This window comes from Chiloscyllium punctatum, chromosome 15 (genome assembly GCF_047496795.1).
Source record: "Chiloscyllium punctatum isolate Juve2018m chromosome 15, sChiPun1.3, whole genome shotgun sequence".
Classification (NCBI taxonomy): Eukaryota; Metazoa; Chordata; class Chondrichthyes; order Orectolobiformes; family Hemiscylliidae; genus Chiloscyllium; species Chiloscyllium punctatum.
Window position 1 is genome coordinate 37,656,005 of NC_092753.1, and position 24,505 is coordinate 37,680,509.

Here is a 24,505-nt window from a genome sequence, read left to right on the forward strand (position 1 = left end):
TTCTAACTTCATCAAGTTTCTTGAGGAGATGACGAAGATAATTGAGAGCAAAACATTTGTTGTCTACATGGACCTCAGTAAAGCCTGACAAGGTGCCTCATGGCAGACTAGTTCAGAAGGTGAAGTCACATGGTATCAGGGATTGCTGGCAAGATGGGTACAGAACTGGCTCAGTCACAGGAGACAGAAGTGGCAATGGAGGGTTGCTTTTCGGAATGGAGGTTTTGTGACTAGTGGTGTTCCACAGATGATCCGAACCAGAGGACACCGCTTAGAAATAAGGGATAGGCCATTCTGGACAGAGATGAGGAGAAACTTCTTCACCCAGAGAGTAGTGGGTGTGTGGAATGCTCTGCCCCAGAAGGCAGTGGAGGCCCAGTCTCTGGATTCGTTTAAGAAAGAGTTGGATAGAGCTCTCAAGGATATTGGAATCAAGGGTTATGGAGATAAGGCAGGAACAGGATACTGATTGAGGATGATCAGCCATGATCATGATGAATGGTTGTGCAGGCTCGAAGGGCAGAATGGCCTCCTCCTGCACATATTATTTATTGTTTATTATCAGTGCTGGGACCTCGTGGTCTACATAAATAATTTGGAGGAAAATGTAGCTGATCTAATTAGCAAATATGTGGACCAAACAAAGATTGATGGAGTTTCAGATAGTGAGGAGGAATGTCAGAGGATACAGCGGCATATAGATTAGTTGGAGGCATGGGCAGAAAATGGCAGATGGAGTTTAATGCAGATAATGCAAAAGTGAGGTGATGCATTTTGGAAGGTCAAGTACAGGTGGAAGCTATACAGCAAATGGCAGAACCCTCAGGAGTATTGATATGCAGAGAGATCTGGGTGTGCAGGACCACAGATCACTGAAGGTGACAGTGCATGGTAGATAAGTTAGTAAAGAAGGCCTCTGGCAAGTTTTCCATCAGAGAAAGGGACATTGAGCATAAGGATAGGCAAGTTATGCTGCAGCTTTATAGAACTTTAGTTAGGCAACACTGGAATATTACATACAGTTCTGGTCACCACACCACCAGAAGGATATGGATGCTTTGGAGAAGTTACAGAAAAGGTTTACCAGGATGTTGCCTGATATGGGGGATTTTAGCTATGAAGAAAGGTTGGCTCGACTAGGTTTGTTTTCATCAGCACTCAGGAGGTTCAGGGGCGAGCTGATCGAAGTTTATAAATTTGTGAATGGTGTGGATAGAATAGGAAGTATGAGAGTTTTCCCCAGGGTGGAGGAGGTCAATTACTAAATGACGCAGGTTCAAGGTGTGGTGGAGAAGTTTAAAAGAGATGTGCAAGGCAAGTTTTTCACGCAAAGAGTGGTGAGTGTGGAACATGCTGTCAGAGGTGGTGGTGGAAGCAGAAAGAATAGCAGCATTCGAGAAGCACCTGAACCAATATTTGAATAGGAAGGGAATAGAGGAATACGGGTCTGGTAAGTGAAGACAGTTTTAGTGTGGAAGGGCAAATGTTGTGGCACAGGCTTGGAGGGCCAAAGGGCCTGTTTCAGTCCTGTCTTTGATAAATTTGAGAAGAGAAGGTTGAGAGGAGATTTGATGGAGGTATTTAAAATTGTGAGAGCTCTGAACAGACTTGAGAGAGAAGAACAGTTTCCATTAATGAGAGGATTGAGAGCTAGAGGACACAGCTTTAGAGCAATTGACAGAAGTTTTGGTGAGTTGGGGAAATCTTTTCATGCAGCACATGGTTAAGATCTGGAATACACTGCCTGCCAGTGTGGTAGAAGGGGAGTGACTTGAAACATTCAAGAGGGAATTGGATAACTACCTCAAGTGGAAGAATCTGTCTCAAGAATTGAGTACTTTGACAGTTTTGGAAGAAAATGATGGCCATCTGGAATATTGACGGGGCACTTAATGGGTCACTTTTAACAGCCCTATTGTGGTACTGCTTTAAAATTTACACTTTCACTGGGCGACTTCAAACATTCACTTTGATAGTTGTCAGCTGTGGCTCAGTTGGTCGCACGCTTCCTCAGATATAGAGAGTGCTTATGTATTGTCCCTACCTCTGGACCAGGATGCTCAGGTTCGAGTCCCACCCGCTCCTCTGAACAGGATGATCAGAAGCTACCTGTTGTGATTTAGCAGGTTTTAGATTCAAGACCTGTGAACCTGAGCAAAAAAAAAGTCAGGTTGATACATCAGGGCAATCACAGAGGGACTGTTGGCCTGCTTTCTGCAAGTAGTTTGGATGAGGCATTAATTGCTTGGTCTCTTACATTGATAGAAAAGGTTCCAAAAAATTACTTGGAAGAGGATTAGGGCATTAATTTCTGGTGATGCCTGGCCAATATTGATTCCTCATGACAGTAATGTATCGAATACTTGGTCATAATGATGTTGCTGTCTGTGGGATCTTCCTGTGCACAAATGAGCCCAGAATTACCTGCATTAAAATACTGATGATTTTAGTTTTGCAAGATAGTACATAAATGTACTATCTTTCTTTACACATGTACTTGTGTGCAAGAGAAATAGCTTCCATTTCTCTCCAGCGGTTTGTGTTGGGTAATTGAAAATCTCAAAGGAAGAATTAAAGTTAAAAATTGTACATATGTTCTGCCATATATTTTAATAATTTGTCAGGAGTCAGTTTAAGTACCAAGCGTTGAGTCTCACTGGGATTCAGAAGTTAATGGAATTTTAACTGACATGCAGTTGTGAGAGCTGAATAATGACAGCAAGATGATTGCACAATACTTTCCACCCTGATCTGCCCATTTAAAAACTTAATAATTTGTTTGTATTTGCATTGTTAATAGTTCACATTTTCTGGGGAGGTAGCAAGTTAGGATACTTCTGAATCATAATGGAATGGATGGGAGAAAGCAATTGCATGCTTCACGGCTTCACTATTAGTTTTAATGAGTTGAGGAATCTTGCCAATGTTACACATATAACTTAAGGTGTATTTTATGAGTGGCCTGAAGCCGCAGCAACATCAGTGGCTGTTTATCCCATCAGGCGATTTGACTGCATGATTTCCCTAAGCTGGGGTCACATGAATTCAATGGATGATCAAGATGGGTTTAGCAATTGCTAATTGGGCAATTAATCATTTCAGTCAGTGAACTTTAACTGTTTGGACATAATCAGAATTCCACTATGGTATATATATTGATCAATTGAACTTCAGGAACACAGATTTTATTAAGCTAAAGCAGGAAAAAGTTGAAAACATCAGTGTTTATTATGGGCTGTGTTTTACTAGACCCATGAATATGGACGTCGAGGTGAGATGGATTGTTTAAAGTCAGCGGAAGATATTGGGAGGGGAACCACCCACTGGCAGCCAATCAAACCAATTAATTCCCCAATTAGGGGCAACCCCATCACTATTTCATAGTAACAGAAGGTGGAATCATATTTCCTGTTGTGCTGAAGAAGGCAGAAAATATTGTTTTGTTTCTCAAATTGAAACTTTGTTTAACTTTTGATTCTCACAATGTTTTTTGAAGGTTTTCTTAAAAAAAACTACAATTTTTTTTTGAGGTTTTACAAGGCTCTTTCCAGGAGCAGCAGAGTGGCCTGAATTATTTGACTACAGCTGTGGAAGAGGTGTCCAAAAAGGCTCCTGCAGAAGTTAGTCAGAAATATCGATCAGAGCTTGAGGGAATTATTGGCCATTGGAAGAAATTGAGCATTCATTTGATGGAGCAAAGCCAGAAACTTGAGGAACTCATGACAAAGGTTCAGCAGTTTCAGGTTGGTAAAAATGTTGGAGTTTGTTGCAATGGATCCAGAATCCAGCATGATAAGCTGCACCTGAAGAGTCATCTAGACTCACAACATTAGTTTGCTCTGTCATCATGGATGCTGTCTGACCCACTTTGATCTCTAGCATTTGTTGTGTTTATGGCAAGCTGCATGTTGATTCAAACCTCATAACAAGGTTCATGTCGCACTGGGACAATCATATACTTGGTTCTGATATAACACAATAGTTCCCTTCTCATGACATCATGTGTTATAAGAAAATCACACAATAGCCACACTATTTAAACTAATGAGGCCAGAATCGCATTATAGCCAATACAGTTAAGGAAGATTCGCATTCTACAAATACCAGTCTAAATTCTTCAATCATGCTACAGCCAATCCACATTGAAGAAATGTACTTCATTATTGGTATGATAGAATGTGGACGGACAACAGAAATATCTGGAATCTATGCAGTGTGTTGTAGGTTTATTCATGTCCATTGCTATTTATAATTTGTTTCAGTTCCTGTCCAGAGTCCAAGGCATAGTACATACCAAAGTCAGAAATTACCCAGAATTAAACTTACTGGATTTTGGGATCACCTAGCACTGACATGGCTGAGTTTAGAAATTACCCAACATGGACAGTGCTGAATTCAGAGATGAGATCTTGTCCAGGACTAACACAGCCAAGTTCAGAGATTGCTCCATTGTTAATATCCCTAAGCTCAGAGATCAGTCAGTGTTAATGTTGTCACTTTCAAAGATCACCTAGCATTAATGCTGCCCAACTCTGTGGTTATTCAGCTTTAGCACCACCAAGTTTAGAGAATGATTTGGAGATGCTGGTGTTGGACTGGGGTGTACAAAGATAAAAATCACACAATGCCAGATTATAGTCCAACAAGTTTAATTGGAAGCACTAGTTTTCGGAGTGCTGCTCCTTCATCAGATGGTTGTGGAATCCAGAATTGACGGGCACCTGGAAGTACTCAAGGATGCCTTCATAAGAGCAGAGTACGATGCTCAACCCATCGACCGCCAGTTCCAGTGTGCCACAGCATGGAACCGTAATCAGGAGACAGACACCTGCTGCAACCGACAGGGTACCCTTCGTCGTTCAGTCGTTCCCTGGAGCCGAAAAACTACGCCATGTTCTTCACGACCTGCAACACATTATCAATGAGGATGAGCATCTCGCCAAGACCTACTCCACACCTCCACTGCTCGCCTTTAAACAGCCGTCAAACCTCAAACAGATCATTGTTCGTAGCAAACTGCCCGGCTTTTAGAACAACTCCATACAACCCTGTAACGGTAGGCACTGCAAGACATGTCAGAGTGTGGACAGGGATACTACCATTACATGTGGGGACACCTCCCACCATGTACGTGGCAGGTACTCGTGCGACTCAGCCAACGTTGTCTATCACATACTCTGCAGGCAAGGATGCCCTGAGGCATGGTACATTGGGGAAGCCGAGCAGAGGCTACGGCAACAGATGAATGGACACCCCACAACAATCAACAGACAGGAGTATTCTCCCCTAATTGAAGAACACTTCAGCAGTCCAGGACATTTGACCTCGGACCTTCGGGTGACCATCCTGCAAAGCGGACTTCAGGACAGGCAGCAGGAAAAGGTGGCTGAGCAGAGGCTGATAGCTAAGTTCGGTACCTTGGGTTCATGGCACACTACACACACGTGCACACACACATGCACTCCTATACACAGACGCTCACACACACTTCTACAGCCACACACACTCACACATGCACCCTCTCACAGACTTAGACCCCTTTATACTCTCACACATGTAGACACTCTCTCTCACAGACTCTCAGAATGCCCCCCCCCCCCACACACGCACACATAAACCCACATACACATATGCGTTTGTGGGGTGAATTTGTACTTGCAGAGTTACATTGTACTTTGCCCAAAAGCTGAACAAATCCATGTAATATTCTGTTAATTCATTTTTTAGATTAGAATCAGTCTAAACATTGTGGCACAGACAGCAGCAAACAGGAGGCTAACACATTCAACACATTATCTGGGCTGACTTCAATTGTTAAAGTTAACCTGATAATGTAACTTTTAAAAAAGGTTTTGTGATTTACATATGAAAGAAGTGAAACTAACATGGTCATTCTAACAGACGAGAGACTTAACAAACAATCAAGGTATTTTTCAATGTATAATTTCAGTTACATCACACTGTAAACTTCTGCTATAAATTCTGTGTCTTACAATTGGGTACTCCACAACCACCTGATGAAGGTGCAGTGCTCCGAAAGCTAGTGTGCTTTCATTTAAACCTGTTGGACTATAACTTGGTGTTGTGTGATTTTTAAGTTTAGAGAATGCACTGTCTTCAGATGCTCTTGCTTCTAGCTGGAGTGTTGTGTGAACGCACAGAAGAAAATATCCCCTGTCAGTGTAAAAAATGCACAGCAACAGCATTCTGATTTTTTGACAGGTGACCCATCATAAGTAAAAACATCTATGTCTACTTTTGGCCCCAGTGAAATTAACTGGTGCTGAAGAGCATTTGAAAAAGACACTTTTGGGATATCCTTACCAAATATGCCCTAAATAGGTAATTGGTGGAAATGTCTATCCATGACTACAATTGGATATCACACCATTAAATTTCATTAATTGTCTTTCAAAATAAAAAAAAACACATTTTAAAATAATATAAACATATTAATCAGTTAAAAATAATACCGATTTTTAATGTATTCAGTTCTGAAGAATAGTCTTTATCGGACTCAAAAGGTGAATCTCTTTCTCTCTGCACGAATGCCATCAGACCTGCTGTATTTTTCCAGTGCTTTGTTTCGATCTAAAATAATTTATTGTCCTCATGATGGCCTATTTAATATCCCCTGTTGATTTTGCTCCTTTAAGGCATACTTTACCATGTGGTATGCTTTCCTAAGCTGAGAAAATAGGAAGTTAATTAACTTCCAGAATTCATGATAAAGGCCCCATGTAGCTTCTCATTTTGTATTTCCCATCTCTATTCTATACCCAAATGCATCTTTGACAGCACAATTGAGATAAGGAACTTGTGTGGTGAAACATGCCACATTCAAGCATGCTGTGACAGTTTGATCTCACAATTGGTGTGCTACGTCACTGCAGTCCTTCATAATGTATCATTTAAAGTATTTATTTTTAGGAGGTGATGGGAGAGGTGATTGATTTTCTGTAGATCAGATGAACAGCTTGAGAACACCAGAGATTAATGCAGGGTGAAGCTCTACCACAGTATTATGTCTTCAATCAAATTACATGATATGTATGACCTTCAGTCTTCCCAGCTTGGAAGTCTTTGCAATGTATTGCTATTTAGTGCTGAATTATCTGTGATTCTGTGTTGTGGATTAGTTTCCAGCAACAACTCATTGAGTCAGTTCACCTAAAGGCCTTTGAATTGCACAGAAAAGTGGTGCCTTCATTTAAGCTTGCGGAAAACCCACATTACATTAAATCATGGAATGGTTTCAACAATGAAGGCAGCTAAATGTGAGAAAATGTTTGGATCAGTGTTCTTTATGTCATATGATTTTGCATTTTAATGCAAAAGTGCGAGGAGTAATATAAAGTCCAACATCTAATTAAAAGTGGGAATATTTAAGGGATCAACTCCGGGTTAAATAAAAATGAATACTGAAAGGAAAATGTACAATGGTCATGTAGATTTTCTTAAACGTAGAGCTGTTTCTTAGTCCAGGTTATGAACATCCCCTCAATTACATGTGGGGATTGAAAGTTTTACAGAAGAAATTTTATGATCTACGTAAGGTGAACTCTTCAAGTGGCAACAAGGTTGAATGCAATAAATTGAGAGGGGAGGTGAAAAGGCCAAGAAGACTGTCAGAGAGAAAATGAGGATAGATTGACTGTGAATAGAAAAGGATAGCCAAGATCTGCTTCTGATAGGTAAATGGTAAGCATGTAGCATGAGATGGAATGCATTCCACCAAGGACATAGAACACATTTTTTTTATATAATTCTTTCATGGGATGTGCACATTGCTGGCAGTATCAGCATGTTTTTTCCATCCCTTATTGTCCTTGAAGTATGTGGTTTGCTACACCATTGCAGAAGGCACTTGAGAGTCATCCACATTGGATCTGGAATTGCTTGTAGACCAGGCCCAAGTAAGGGTTGCCCATTTTGCATCCTAACAGTCATTAGTAGACTAGATAGCCTTGTAATACAATCAATGATGGCTTCTCAGTCACCACTGCTGACACTTGCTAGAGCCCATATTGTGCACATTTTAACTACTAACATAGTGAGATTACACTTCCATCCCCAGAGCATTAGTCTGAGCATCTGAGTTACTAATCCAGTGATGTAACAATTGCACTACCTTTTCCCTGTGTCTATTAACTCCTCTCAACTGTTTCCTTTCTAAGTCCAGGTTTTTTGACCTATCAACAATTAAAGTGTTTGTCCTCTGGAGTAATGCTTATAAGCCATTTCCACACTCCCTCTAAACCCTTCATATCCTATAGTATAGCCCCAGAAAAGCACAGAACAAATGGGTGTGGCTGAGCCAGTGTTTTATAATGCTTCATCATAAATTGTTTACTTTAGTAATCTAAGCCTTTTGGCTTTAGTACACGAAGCGCATCCTGTATGCCATTTTTCTCCGCTTCGAGACTACCCTTTCACCTTAAACAACGTGTACATCATATAGCCCCAGGTGTCTTTCCTCCTGTGCTCTGTTTAGAAATGTCTAAAAACGAGTCACTTCACATTTCCCTGCTTAACATTTCATCTGCCCATTCCTTCAAACGGACTGTTTTTTTTAAAGTCTACCACTGTTCTCTTTACAGTTCATAATGCTCACAAATTCTGTCACTTATAAATTTTGACATGAATCTGTCACATCCAAGTTTAGGTTATTAATATATCGTAAGGAAAAACAGAACTTATGGTGCCAATCTCTGGGAACTTCAAATAATTTGAATAACACCTGCTGTCTTTTTTTTGTTTTCTGTCAGTCAACAGACTTTGTGCTGCCGTTGCACCTTTTACTTCACAGGCTTGAATTTTGCTGTTTAATCTGTTGTGTGGAAGTTTCTCAGATGTGCACCAAATCTACTCTTCATTACATCTTGGAAAAAAGATTGTGGGCAGCACAGTGGTTAGCACTGCTGCCTCACAGTGCCAGATATCTGGGTTCAATTCCCTCCTCAGGCAACTGTCTGTGTGGAGTTTGCACATTCTCCCCGTGTCTGTGTGGGTTTCCTCCAGGTGCTCCGGTTTCCTCCCACAGTCCAAAAATGTGCAAGTTAAGTGAATTGGCCATGCTAAATTGCCCATATAATGTTAGGTGAAAGGGTAAATGTAGGGGAATGGATCTGGGTGGGTTGCTCTTCAGAGGGTCGGTGTGGACTTGTTGGGCTGAAGATTACTGTAAGTAATCTAATCTAATCTGACAAATCTGCTTGAATTTTCCTTAATTTGTCCACACTTGTCCAGATGATTTAATCTTGTCCTGATTATCACTTCTAAATCTTTCCCACCACTGAGATTAAACTGATTATTCTGTAGTTGCTGGTTTTATCCTTGTAAAGTTTTTGGACAAGGGTTTAGCTTTTGCAATTCCTGAGTCCTTTTGGAAGATTATGGCCAGTATCTCTCAATTTCCACATTTGCTTCCTTCAAAAATCTCAGATGCATTTGATATCTTCCTCGTGACTTGCCAACTGCCTTTCTGACACTATTAATGTCTCAAGTTAGTTGGCCAGTATTTCTCTCCCTGGTATGGCATGAGCAATGACAAGAAATTTGAGGGGAAAAAAGAGAGTTTTATAAACATCAGAAACTCAATATCAAGAAAGATTTTTCCAATTACTCCCTCAAGCCTTAATGCTAACTTTAGATTTCCATCATTGGTCAGTGACCACCTCATTTACATGCATTTACAATTCATCTTATTTGTTTATCACTTCTGATTGTTGTACCCTTTGCCAAAATTCCAGATGGTACAAACCCCTGAATTAAATCAGATATCAGGTGGCTGCAGCTCACATGCGATTGTCCTAGCTATCATCCGACTGCTTCGGTGCACCAGTGTGTCCCTGCATGCTCCATGGCCACCATCCTCCTTGACCCTTTGTGCATGCAAATCCATGTCACAAAGCCACCAGCCTCTTCACATTCTCATGTTTGTGCTAAGGCCGACTTTCACACCACTTCAGCCCTTCAACACCTTGAAACTCAGCGACTCCTACAACTTGCATGCTTAGGGCAGGTCACATTACATGCTGGGAACCACATGCATCTCCAAATATTATGGCTCATAGTTTGCTCTCTGCTCATTCATTTTTGTGGCAAGCTCTGTACACTGAAGAAGGATCACTGATCTTACAATGTCAACAATGTCTCCTCTTTATAGATGCTGCCGCAAGGGCTGAGTTTCTCCAGCAATTCCTGTTTTGTTTGTTTCTGCACACATCACACTGTTTTCCTCGTGCACCCTCACTGACTTCAGCACTGGTTTGAGGACTGACAACTCCACATTGCTCTCTTCATGCACAGGCTCTTTAATGCAGAGTTGCAGACTGTCAGCCTCTGTGGCTTGCATTGTTTTGAGCAAAGAGAGAGGCAGGCAGCTTGGTCTGGCATGGAGCACTGAACAATTAAGGTGCTGCTCTCTAATACCAGGTTTTGTCTACCTCAGTCCTACTGCATGCACCAGAACCAGGGAACACAGTCTAAGGATGACCATGTCGGATTGAGCTGAAGAAGTATATCTGCACTCAAAAGGGAGTGAACCTTTGGAATTCTCAACCACAAAAAGCTGTGGAAACTAAGCCATTGAATACATTTGAGAAAGAGAGAGAATTTCTTTTTCGATTTCAAAGGCATTGAGGGCTATGGAGAGAAAACAAGAATCAAGACAGAGGATTGTCTATGATCATCGTAAACTGTGAAGGAGGCTCCCTCTCCAAGTTTCTGTACTTCTGACAAAGACAATGTCTTTTGTATGAAACACATGCATCGTGTGAAAGTCTGAGGGACCTGTTATTAGCAGACTGACCATGAAATGAGTGTCAAGGGTTATTGCCACAGTCAGTGAATGGGGCTCAGCCGATGCCAGTCCAGGAGGTTAGCCACAGGCAGTTATTTCAAGAGACATGTGCATCACTTACTCATGCCTAATTCACCAGAGACCAGTTAGGGATCAGCCACTTTGCTGTTGGTCAGGAATCTAGTGTAGGCCAGATCTAGTGTAGGCAAGGACCAGCAGGTTTCCTTCCTTATAGGATATTAGTGAACTAGACTATTTTTAACAAAATCAACAGTGGCTACGTGGCGACCGTTAGATTGGTTTTCCAAACTAAAACAAATTGAATCAATATTCCACCAACTGCTATGGTGGAATTCAAGATCATATTCAAAGATTACAAGCCGGTATTGTTCCTCCAACGTCATCACTTTCCCATGTCCAACTGATTTCTCAGGATCTGTGTCCATACCATCCAATGATTGGGCCACAGCTATTCCTGCGGGTCAAGCACAACCTGCCCAGGAATTACAAGTAGGTAAATCGGGATTCTGGAGAATATCAGTTTGGCCAATTTTTCCTGTGATGAGACAAAGGGAGAGATTGAGTTCGAAAGTAGGTGGATGAGCAGTTATTGATGATACAAGAGCAGGAGATGTGGTGAGGTGATTGCAGTGAGTGTGTTGAAAGCACTGACGTAGTAAGGGGCAAATAGATTTGGAGAAAGTAATGATTCACTTGATGTATTTCATTTCTAAGCACCAACTTTAGCAATGCTTCTTTTCTCTTCAGGCTGGAAACGTTCTGATCACTGAAATTTGCTGGAATGCGCTTAAAAAAAACTTTTCCCACTGTCTGCCCATTCCAATAATACAATTCCAGGCTTTTCTGTGATCATCAAAGTTTTCCATTAATAGGGTTTGTAACTTCATTGTCAATGTGTCCCTTTGCATCTTTCCCATTATTTGGTAAACTATAGAATACATTCAGTAGTGTAAGGTACCTCAAATATTTCTTAACTCTAACCTACTGAGCGATGTTTTTGTTATTCCTCCAGAATATTATCTGTCTTGCTCTAATATCCTCCTTAATCAATGCTCCCAGCCCTTCTTTGTTTCCCTTGCCTACCTCAGTTGAACACCTTCAATATCGTGAGGGATATTCGCTCATTCCGGCCTTTTAGTGGCCTGGCTTTCTGTTCTCGCCACAGCTTTATATTTCAGATGGGTATATGCAGCTTATTGGCCATGCTTTGTGCATTTCTACTTATGTTCTCTTTGCTGAGGTGATAGGAAGGTGAAAGGAAAGCATGCAGCCACCGGTTCTCTCTTATGGATCATTTTGATTAACTGCCATAAGGACTTCTGAAATCTGGGAGAAGAGAGAAATAGGTACGTTTACTGCTGGCCTAACATCTCCGCCTCCGTGTTCATCAGGGCAGTGTCTTCAGCCCAACCATTTTCAGTTGTTTTGTCAATGACCTATCCTCCAATAGAAGGACAAAAGTTGGGACTTGGTTGATTAATCCATTATGTTTGACTCAAGTTTGCCTCTGACATGGCATTATACCTGATGTGGCAATGCTCATGTTACCTCCCATTTGGATGTTATGATTTTGAGAATGTGAGAGACATTTAGTACAGGTCGTTACTATGTAAAAATATACAGACACATAGGTGACTGCAATTAAGATTAGATACTTGGGCGAGCATTACATACATATGTTGCAACAGAAGGGCATGCTTCAGATATTCAGAGGTAAAATGACATATGTGATCTTTGTACCCTCAGGTCACATGCTGTGATGTATTGATCTGAGTATGTCCCTTAAAAGATATACTGACTGTGAGACAAAACACAACACTGTTCACAACTGTTCAGATACGAAAACAATTCATACCTTTATGCAACAAGGCTTGAACACATTCAGTATTGGGCTGGTAGTGACATGAGACATTGCACGAAGTATGTGCCAGCTAAAGACTACCTCTAATGAGGGAGACTCAAACAACTACTCCTCAACATTAATTAGCATTACCATCACTATATTCCTCAACATCCTGAGGGTTACTTCTGAACAGAAGCTTAATGGGATGTGTCATATCAGTGCTATGGTTACAACTACAGATCAAGTGTATTTTTCAAATCTCTGACCTCTTTTGTATGGAAGAATCAGAAACTCAGGTTCATGATAACAATGTCTGAAAATCTCCTTCAAGTAACACACCATCTATTGGAACCATTTTGCTGTTACATCATTGTTGCTGTGTCAAAGTCTTGGAGTGTCCTACCTAACAGCACTGACGGTGTAGCCTTATTGCAGAGATTGCAATAGTTCGAGAAGGTGGATCATCACCAGTTTCATTAGAGATGAACAATAAATGTTGGCTGTGTCAGTGACCAACCTGTGAATGAATTTTGAAAAACATTGATTTTTGCTGTAAAACTTGTATGACTTTCTTCTGCCAAGAAAACTAAATTTGTTAAGTTTCATTTACTTTAACGTGTTCCCCAAAACTGTGCAAGCAGTGCAACTCCTTCAGTTGAGCAATGTAGGCCCAAGCTATGAAAAGTATCACTAATATTGAATGAGTTGGAAAAGTTTGAAAGTGTTTGAGAGGTTTTGAAGAATTTTATTATAATGGTAATAGGTCCATTCAAGTATGCAACTTAATATTGTTTTGTGTTGTACAGAATGACACAAAAACTTTAAAGAAATGGATGACAGAAGTGGAAGTTTTCCTAAATGAAGAATGGCCTGCCCTTGGTGATTCAGAGGCACTTGAGAAACAGTTAGAGCAATGTACCGTAAGTAAATTATTTGAAAGACTAATTTTACTCTTAGTAGAAGGTATGACAGCCTCTGGAATGAGAGCTCCATATTTGAACAGGAATTACAAACACAGATCTGGTGTCATATTTATTGGAAGGAAAGTTACTGAAAGTTACATTAAGACAACTTAATAAATTTGCATTCTTCACTCTAATAAGAAACTTTTGCTGAAAATTTTGTATATGTTAAAATAATAGGTACAGGTGGGAAACTATCCTCCCCACCAACCTATCAGCATCAACCCATACCTGCATCCACCTATCACCTTCCCAACTACCTTTTCCCCCATCACCAACCTCACCTTCTTATTTATCTCCCAGCTCCCTTCCTATCTCTCCCCCCCACAATTCTTGATGAAGGGCTTATGTCCGAAACATCGACTGTCCTGCTTCTCGGACGCTGTGCTTTTCCGGCGCCATGCTTTTCAGCTCTGACTCTCCAGCATCACAGGTGGGAAATATCAGTCCAAAGTTGATTCCAAGAAATATGACTCTGTAATTTGTGCAAGAATATCCTGAACAATTTCAAGATCCCTAGAACAGTCAGATTTGGCTATTTTCTTACGTTTTATATTCTTGAAAGGGGCTAGTTCGTCCATCACATCAGCAGCAACTGAAAAATTATCTCCCTGCCTAATCCGATTTTTCTATATTTAGTCAGCTCTCATCTGACTCTTTGTATTGCATGCCAGTTATAGCTGACATCAATATTGTTTCAGGAGGCAAATCTGTTATAGTTGGCAAAACATGAAGACGTAGAGGCTGATGTGGATGGTGTGGTAATGTTACTGGACTAGTACTTCAGAGGCTAATATTCTGGTAACATGGGTTCAGACCCCACCATGGTATTCTACCATTACCATTGATTAATAAATAAATTAAGCTTACCTGGTTTGACCTACATGTGAGTTCATACCCTATAACCTCTCACGTACAATTCACTCAGTTTCATCAAACTGCTATGAATGGAAATGAAACCAGGTTGACCATCTGACATCAATTTAGACAGTGGAAATAACCATGGCAACCTCTGCCCTATCAATCCTGCAATTTTCTCCATACTAACATCAGAAGGCTTATACTAAGATTCTCACAGCTGTCTACAGGCTAGTCAAACCCACTAATGTCTCAAGTACCACCATCACCATCCCTCAGTATATAATGTTCCACTAGCTTGACAGACTCCAAAATGGCAGTTCTGGGGTTCAGAGTCAAAAAAGGGTTTGCTCTGGGTGCTCTCAACATTAATGCTGAACGTCATGAAGTCTTGTGACATCAATTCAGACATGGACAAGGAAATCTCCTGTTGATAAACAGCAATCACAGCTCCTGCCCCTCCTCAGCTACTGAATCTACTGTCCTTTATGTCAAGCCTCAGTTGGAGGGCGTACTGGGAGTGGCCATAGCACAGAAGAACACTGGGTGGGACACTTTGGTCTATAACATCATGAGTGACAGAGCTGACCAAGTGCTGAAGGATAAAGCTGCTGCACTTGGCCAGTAGCAGATAGCGAGAGAACCAGCAAGGAGAATAAATGTGTACCATCTCATTCTTTAATCCATCTATCCATATACATCTGACTATGGCAGTAGGAGTGACTAGTGTATAAACCTCCTGAGAACAAAGTTCTATCATCACATTGAGGATGTTCTCCATCATGTTGTATGACATTACCATTGTGCTAACGATGTTTTGAAATGGTCTGACAAATCAACATTTTGCGTTCATTATGGGGGTATGGTCCTGGTTAAGTAAAGAACAGAGAAAGGCATACACTCCAGGACAACCAGCTATGGTTAAAAATGGGGTGTCGACTTAATGAGGATTCACGGTATTATTTGCTTCACGAACACAAACAGTGTTAATTTAAGACATCTTAGAACCAATGGATAACGTTAAAGTTTTGCAGTCCTACAGCATGTAGTCATGAATGTTGTTGGACAGATAAACATCAACAAGGAAGAGGTGGCTATACAAATATCTCCATCCTCAATGAGAGGAAACCCATCACATTGGTGCAAAAAAAAACCAAGCCGAAGGCATTTGCAGCCATTTTCATCCAGAAATATCAATAGGATGATCCAACTCTGTCTTCTCCCACCATCAAAGATGCCAGTCTTCATCCCGTTTGATTTGCAGCATGTGAAATGAAGTAACACCAGATAGACTCAATATGGCAAAGGCCCTGGGCCTGGACCACATTCCAACAATAATACTGAAGATTTGTATTTCAAAATGTGACGTACCTCTAGCCAAGCTTTTTTAGTCTAGTCGTAATACCAACATCTATCCAGCAATGTGAGATTTTTCCCAGGTATAACCCATCTTTAATAACTAGGACAAATCAAACCCAGTGATTTACTAACTCAAAACTAACTACTCTTGATCATCAGCAAAATGAGGAATGTCATCAACAGTACGATCAAATGATGTTTGCTCAGCACTTCCCTCTGAACTGATGTTCAGTTTGGGTTCTGCCAGCCCACTCAACTTCTGACCTCCTAAAGCCATGGATGAAATGTGGACAAAGCAGAAATCTGATGGTGAGGTATAATTGATTGCCCTTGATATTAAGGAAGCTTTCATCTCCATATGATATCAAGAAGTCAAATAAAGCTGGATGAGTGGAAAACAGAAAATGCTTGACTGGTGGGAATTATGCCAAACACAAAGACAGATTGTTGTGGTTGCTGGCATTAGCCATTTTTTTGCCCGAGGATAGCTCGGCAGGTGTTCCTTTGTATTGTGCCCAAGGCCCAACCATCTTCCACTGCTTCATTTGTGATATTTCCTCCATCATAAAGTCAGAGTGAGAATGTTTGCTGATGATTGTACAATCTTCAACACCATTTTTAGTCCTCTAATATTGAAGTAGCCTGAGCCCATAAGCAGCAAAACCTGGGTAGCATAACTATTGGCCTGATAAGTACTATTCATGTCAAATAAGTGCTAGGCAATGGCCATCTGCAACAATAGAGAATCTAGCCATCAGCTTGATGACATTCAATTTGTATTGCCATTGTTAAATTTCCCAGGACCAAGATGTTGACCAGAAACTGAAAAGAACTCACCATATTAGTACGATAACTACAAGAGCAGGTTAGAGGTGAGAATTTCTGCAGGGATAACTTGCTTCTTGACTCCCCTTGACCTATCCAATATGTTCAATATACGAGACAGTGGTGTGATGATATACTCTGTACTTGCACAGGTTGGTGCATCTCCACAACTCCAAAAACGCTTGACACTGCCCAGGCTGAGGTGCCCACTTAATTGGCATTCAGCCCATCATACTAAGTATTCATTCTCTCCAAAACCATGCCACCTTCAAGAAACACTGCAGTTTCTCATCGATGTTTCCTCGACTGTTTTTCCCAAATAAGCAAGTGGTCCCCCTCAGTGAAGATTGAAAGTAGTAGATATATTGGAACAACATCACCTGCAAGTTTCCCTTCATCTGCACACCATCCTAACATAGAACTTCACTGTCACTCAGTAAAAGACGTAGAAGTGCCTTTTTGACAGCAGTGTGGGTGTATCAGCACCACTTGCACTACAGCAGTTCAAGAGGGTGGCAAGTGTCTCAACTCTACCTTCTCCAAGGTATTCAGGGATGAGCAACAAATGTTGGTCCAGTCAGTGATACCCACATGGTGTGATTTTTTTTTAAAAAGGTCCCAAGTTTGAACTTCCACTTCTTTCCTGGAGTGCAGTTGAAAACCTTCACGATTTTAGACACCTCCTCCCATAATCAGATAAGGGATGTGAAGAAAAAGAATGAAAAAAACAAAGAACTGCAGATGCCAGAAATCCGAAACAAGTTCAGAAATTGCTGGAAAAACTCAGAGGTCTGGCAGCATCTATGGAGAGAAAGCAGAGTTAATGTTTTGGGTCCAGTGGCTCCTTCTTCAGAATCTAGAAAAAATGTGTGCTGATAAAAGTTTTCTGTTATATCCAAATTGCATTTGAATAGATTCCAGTCCTTATCCATCTCCTAAATCAAACAGTGTCATCCAAACTGTATACTGCAAATTCAGGTTGTTTTCTTTTAATTTTGTTTCATGAGAACTGAGGAGTGCAATTTCAATATAGCAAATGATCTGTATTTCTGCCTGATAAACTAACAAAGCTGACACTTTAGACCTCATCGTACTGAATATCCCAAGGCAGGAATGGCAGGTTTTTTTTTTGTGTTAAGTGCTAACTGTGATGAGTTGCTCTGGTACTATGTATTGTTCTAAAGGGAGCATTATGCCTCGCAAACATTTGTATGTTTTAACATGTTTTTTTCTGTTTGGTGTATGAAATGTCTTTGAGTTTGTTGGCAACCACTGAAATAAAAAATGTTGAATCTGACCTCAAACTAGTTAAAAGCTAGGAGCTTGAAACATAATTTCCATCAAAAGTGCGTCCCTGAATTGAATAAGAATTGAGAGGAGAAATACTTGCCTGGAATGAACAAAGAGCCAGTGAAAGGATGAAAAAAGGTTGAATTTGTTGTGTTATAATGATAGCTTTGTTTATTCATTAACAAAAAGTCCTAAGTTTTTGTCAGATGCTATTCTTAAGTATACTAATTGAGTCGTTGCAAATAATCTTAGAGTAGGCAAATTTATTGAGTCTCATAGTTCAGTTTTTGGGCTTCATCTTGCTTTTTGTATATAAATAAATATTTGCTACTTTGGTCAGAGTCTCTGGTCTGTATCTTTGTGTGTTTTTGTTTCAGAGAGAATTACTTAGCAGGATTTTGTCGTCAATATAGCCAATAAGTTGCTATAGTTGTTAGTTACCATATAGGCCCTTCAAAGAGGAAAGAGAATTACAGTGATGTCGTTTCAGAATCCTAGGGGTGAAATCCGACTTGTGGGCATTGCTGTTCAGCTGTTCCTCAATGGGATGGTACGAAAAATATCCAATCTGTAACAAATTTAGGTGGTACAAAAGATAGAAGCCAATATTCCTGGATGGAAAAATAATTCAATTAGGCTTAAAAGATAAATTGTAAACTATGTTAGTTGCACATCTGCATTGTGCTGTAGAAGCAACAATGCAAAATTGAATGAAGTTATTTTTTATGCCTTTTCAATAGCCATAGAGGAAATAAAAATGATACCTTCTCAGAAGATATTTGATGAAGTACTACACGAGAAGTTCTTGGGCAAGCTATACTAAAGGAATTGAGGGGTGATATATTAATATGATGCAGGGATTGATTTATGGACAGAAAAGGGAGAGTTAAGAATAAAGGCAACATTTTGGGAATGCCACAAGATCACTGTTTGGGTTTTTAAATGCTATACCAATTTATCAACGTCTGCTGATGACTGCCATCCAAATTAACAATTCAGCTGTTAGGAGGATTCTGGGAGATATGGACAACTGAAAGGATTTGGCAAGAAAAAGGCAGATGAATGTAATGTAGGGAATTGCAGAATGATTCGCTGGAGAAGAAAAGCTGTTTTCTTTAAAGGGGTGATTTTGAATAACGGTAAAGTTCAGAAGGCTATCCGGACCTTATATACAAATCACAGAATATTAATACACAAAAACAGCAAGGAATTAGAAAGGCAAATAGTCTGATGACCTGAAAAGTAGTTGGATTGTAAAAATAAGGAAATTTGCTGGAATTGCTCTGTTGAGTTTGGTCTCTGTACATAAAGAAGGATACAATTTGATTCTGAATGATCCAACAAAGGTTTTCTAGATTGAATTTTGAATGATAAGGCTGTCCTATGAGGAGTATGTGAGGAAAATTGAGTGAAATTCTCTGGAGTTTGGAGAATGGGCTGTGATCTCACTGGAAACTATAAAATTCTGAAAGGGGTTGATGCTGAGAGACTTTTACTCCTGTTTGGTAGGTTTGGATCTTGGCGGCATAGCCCACTGCTTAGCTTGAGACTATTTGTGATAGTTATAGGATGAAGCTGCTTTATCCAGAGGATCGTGAGTCTTTGAAATCCTTCACAACAGAAGGTTGTGAATACTCAGTTATTGAGTTTCTTCCTACTTGAGATGATAAAGTTTTGGGCACTGAGGGAATGATGGAATATTTAGAATTACAAAAATGTTTATCTGTGGACTTAATTTAGATTCTCTGAGCAACCTTACTGAATGGGATAGCAGTATCAAAGGGCCGTATGGCCAACTGCTGTTTTTGAACAAATGTGATATGATTCAGTTTAATGTGAACCATGTCATTATAAAGCAGGAGTATACCCATTCTTAATCACTTAATATTAGATGTTCTTTTCACTTCCTGAGCACTCTGGGTGGGAGGGGAGAGGGGAAACTGTCTCATGAAGCATTTCTTGGTGTGCTGAAAATCTAAATGAGCTGATTCAAGAAGTTGCTAAGGGTTGCAGGCTGCTGGCTGGCAGGTTCTGGCAATGAAGCGATCTACTCCAAACGAAGCAGAATATTATAGCTCATTTTGTGGGAAGCTTCAACTGTGCAAGTTTGGTGAGTACAGTTATTAGCAATCAGGCAGGGACTGACAGAAACCATATCAAGGATTCGAGCAAGGAGCTTTCTAAAGTCTTGAGTATATATTGATTTGAAGAGTGACAGCTCCCAGTGGGTTAAATATAGTAATTGAATTATCCATGTTCAGCTGACTTTCCTACTCCTCATGCTTTTCTCTCTATTTGAATTACTGCATTGAATTAGTGGCGTTTAGTTCACTGACAAATCATGTATTATTCTCTCTATTCATTACTAATATTTCAATTCTAATGTGACCAAGTGTCAAAAATTCTATCTATGTTATACCTGTGAGCTGAAACAAAAACTAAAGGCTAACTATTGTTATGGGCTTTACAATATTGATGCACTAAATCAGAGAATTTGCATTAACAAAATTTAGATTATTCCTCCAAATGCAAATTCACATTGTTATTGATGTTCATGAAAGATACAACTGTAGTTGTTCAATTTACTTTGAAGTATGTTATGCTTCATTAACTTTCTTTCAAGTTGTGTCACTAGCTTATTGGTACCAGAGAGATTGGTTCTCAATTTCACTGTAAGTTTAACTTAACTACCCTGTTTTGCTTAATTTTTCATCTGTGTACTTAGAGGTATATTTGAGTAGTTATGATAAAAGCATGTTTTTCTTTCTTATTCAGGCTTTAGTGAATGACATTCAAACAATCCAGCCTAGCTTAAATGGTATCAATGATGTGGGAGAAACCTTAAAAGGCCAGGCTGAGCCCACCTATGTGGGAAAATTACAGACTGAACTGTCGGAACTGAATGCATGTTGGGAGAATATCTGTAAACAGGTGAGAAGTCTGGTCTCTGGGAATGAAAGTAGTAATGCCTTTGGATATCCACCATTTCACAGAGACAAGTGATGAATGAGATGTTTTCTGTTTTTATATTTGTTCAAGTTCCAGAGTCTCTGTCTGATTGTACAGGCGAATTTCATTAGAGCTGTTCCTGTTTTGCTGCTGCATGTTCACTGGAAATGTAGCCAGGAACATAGTAACATACATAAACCATGTTGTTGCATGTCTATCAACATTTACAGACTATTGTATGGATTAGTGACCAAGATTTCTATTCACCAAAGAATAAAGCACTGAGTGAATTTTCTGTCTGTTTTGTTGTCAAGTGATTAAGATAACATGGTGATCTTACCTACAGCAGTTATGTCCAAGATGATATTGAGTGGTCTTCAGGTAGCAGTAAATGGATCTGGCAAATGTTTATTGAAGTGTGTTAGAAACTGGCTAGACAAGCAAACATGCATGTTGAATACATATTTTTGTTCAAATGTGAACCACAAAATTCCCAGTTTGATTATACACTGCCATTGTTTACAATACTCGAGCAGGTAGGGTCGGATTTATATAATGCTAGCTCAATTGAGTTTGACAAAGTGACAATAACTTTGGACTTATCATTGACAGCAAATTCTTTCCCAGGTTTTATTTACTCTGCTTCAAACATTTCTTTTTATATGACATTCATTTTGGTGTCGATTGTATGGGAAAAGTCAGTGCAAAAATAAAATGAAAAAAACCTTTTTGTTGAAGTTATTAACAAGAAGAATTTCAACAGCTTTGTATGTCAGCATTCACATCAAACTCTGTAAACTTGACCTATTTTGATTCAAAATGATATCCAGGAGAGGATGGAATAATATTGAATCCTTGACACAGACATTACTGTCTAACAATAGCCTGTGAATAGTTATCATGTCTTGCCTGTTGCTGTAAGATAGTAGGGTCTGATGAGCAGCCCCAGCATTTCTGATTTGGCTGTGTTCTTTGCAGTTGTTTGATAAGGCTAGTAGAGTTGAATCATCCTCATGGAACAATAACCATCGGCTGAAATTCGTGGATTAGATTTTTGACTTTCCACAATGCATTAAATAAAGCCAAGTAAAATTGAAATTATCCAGATGTTATATTGGGCTGATTAGTTTACTGTCCAGGGGAAAACGTACCCACTCTCTAAAAGTCAAAAGTATTGTTACTGCAGCTTGAGCAGACCACAGTAGAGATGGAGAGAGAGAGAGAGAGAGAGATGGCTGGTAGTGGTTTAACCTGAGGGTCACCATTCCTCGAGTGAGGGAAGGGATTGAGAAGGAGAGTTCTTCACGGTGAGCTGAGCCGGAGTGGGATTTGAATGATTGTTGTCGTTGTTCAGGAATGCAAACCAACTGAGCGAACTGCTTTCCGCCGCCTTCATCTCTAAAACTCCGATGATTGTTGGATTAAAACCAACAAGTAGTTGCTATAATGCAGCATTAACCAAGAAGGAAACAGCACTTTCTGGGACAAGAGAGAAGATTGAAAGAAACATGTATTTCTCTGAAACACCTGATAATCTGGGCTGTGTCTTCCTTGGCAAATGGTGAGGTCCTTGCCAGATTCTGTCCCCACTCTCTCCTTGTTTACAGTTCCCACTGAGGTGTCAGTATCCGGACTGATGAAGGGACACAGGAGGCAGCTTCACTGCTGCTTTCTCTGATTTTTTGATTAGATTAGATTACATTACAGTGTGGAAACAGGCCCTTTGGCCCAACAAGTCCACACCGACCCGCCGAAGCGCAACTCACCCATACCCTTACATTTACCCCTTACCTAACACTACAGGCAATTTAGCATGGCCAATCCACCTGACCTGCACATCTTTGGACTGTGGAGGAAACCGGAGCACCCGAAGGAAACCCACGCAGACACGGGGAGAACGTGCAAACTCCACGCAGTCAGTCGCCTGAGGCGGGAATTGAACCCGGGTCTCTGGCGCTGTGAGGCAGCAGTGCTAACCACTGTGCCACCGTGCTGCCCACCGTGCTGTGCAGCCTGATATTTCCAGGCTGAAGGGTAACACTTCTGGGGAGGTGGGTGTTTCTCCACAGACATTGTGGGCAGGCCAACAGAATGAGAGGGAAAGCCTCATAGCCAATGGTCAGAAGTGGTGTGCAATGATTGAGAGTGACAGTCGGATTAATGGGAGAGCAGTAGGGGCATGCAGAGTGGTCCTGGCTCGCTTAGTAGCAAATGGATGTTTCTGCATCACCACAGGAGCAATTCCAGTCTTATCCTGTGAAGGCCAGGATTATGCCTCTATAGGGGGTGAGGACACCAATGTCGGGCACCCCTTCACCCATTCAGACTCTCCCTGTAATGATTGGGTGATATGGCTGTTAGTCCTGGTGTATATGGGGAAAGGTGTACCAAAGGACTGAGGAGGCAGCACAGCAGACTCAGTAGTGGAGGGGAAGAGTGAGTGAGGGAAGATATTGAGAAAGGCCAAGCGTGATATTCTGTGAGAGGTGAGTGCAGTAGGAGGATTACAGTGAGTATGCGGTGACAGAGAGAGGCGTGTGCTGTTCTAACCCTGGCAGACCAGATAATGTCTATGACCTTCAGTCAACACTGCCAGTTTCTGAACACCCTAGAAATGGCACTGATCTAGATGGCCACTTCAGACCAGGCTGGCAGGATCTGGAGGTGTCGTTTCTGGGAAGAGGTCCCTCTCCTCTTAACCACCCCATCCACCAAGACCTCCCAGTTTCCTATTGGAACATCACAATGACATCTTACTCTTCTTCAACCTGTTCAAATTCTGATTGTCATTAAGTGGGATAGTGCTGGAATGCCAGTGCTCACCCAGGCATCATGGGTTTTTAAAGATGCTATGGCAACAAGGGATGCCAGGCTTTTGACAGATATCCACTGGTTGGTAAATTGTTCTGGGAGTGATGCAGAGTTAAAAGGGTGAAAATCAAATGTGAGAAATGCCAAAAGGATGTGCTAGATTGTTAGTGAGGTGACGTAGCCAAAGAAAAAAAGTGAGATTGAGCCTTACATTTGTTTTTTGTTATTGGTCAATCAGGCATTTGGTAGCAATGTGGTTACACCTATTAAAATAATCGGTAGAGGAACGTTGTAGGAGCATGCATTATTAGTTAATGTTGTCAACAGCAATTTCTATGTCCAAATTTCTTTTTGTCATGAGTGATTTAAAACATAAATTTATTTATGGCGAAAGATTTATCTTCCTGTGTATGCTTTCTTATTACTTTTTCCCATAAGATATTGGAGTAGAATTAGGCCATTTGGACCATCACGTCTGCTTCACCATTCAATCGTGGCTAATATGTTTCAGGACCTCATTCTCCTGCCTTCTCCCAGTAATCCTTGAGCCTCTCACTAATCAAGAACCTATCTATCTCTGTCTTAAATGTCTCAGTGACCTGGCCTCCACAGCCTTTTGCGGCAATGAGTTCCAGAGATTTTACCACCCTCTGGCTTAAGGAATTCCTTATCTTTTACCCAAGGCTGTGCTGAGGAGAACAAGTCTACTGATGTTATCAATGTTAAGAAATTGGCCTAAAACGGAAAAAAAGAGTTTACACCATCTGTGGAACTCATTGGTAC

General features: G+C 40.6%; 1 protein-coding gene across 16 annotated transcripts in view; it reads left to right on the forward strand.

Moving 5' to 3' along the window:
- The window catches only part of dmd (dystrophin), a 1,983,813-nt gene that overhangs the window by 896,514 nt on the left and 1,062,794 nt on the right, over nucleotides 1–24,505 (forward strand). For all 16 annotated transcript variants that reach the window (XM_072585000.1, XM_072584994.1, XM_072584999.1 and 13 more), the window contains 3 exons: nucleotides 3,531–3,743; nucleotides 13,475–13,588; nucleotides 20,738–20,893. In XM_072585000.1, coding sequence (XP_072441101.1) covers nucleotides 3,531–3,743; nucleotides 13,475–13,588; nucleotides 20,738–20,893 — 483 coding nt within the window. The remainder of the gene's footprint in view (nucleotides 1–3,530; nucleotides 3,744–13,474; nucleotides 13,589–20,737; nucleotides 20,894–24,505) is intronic.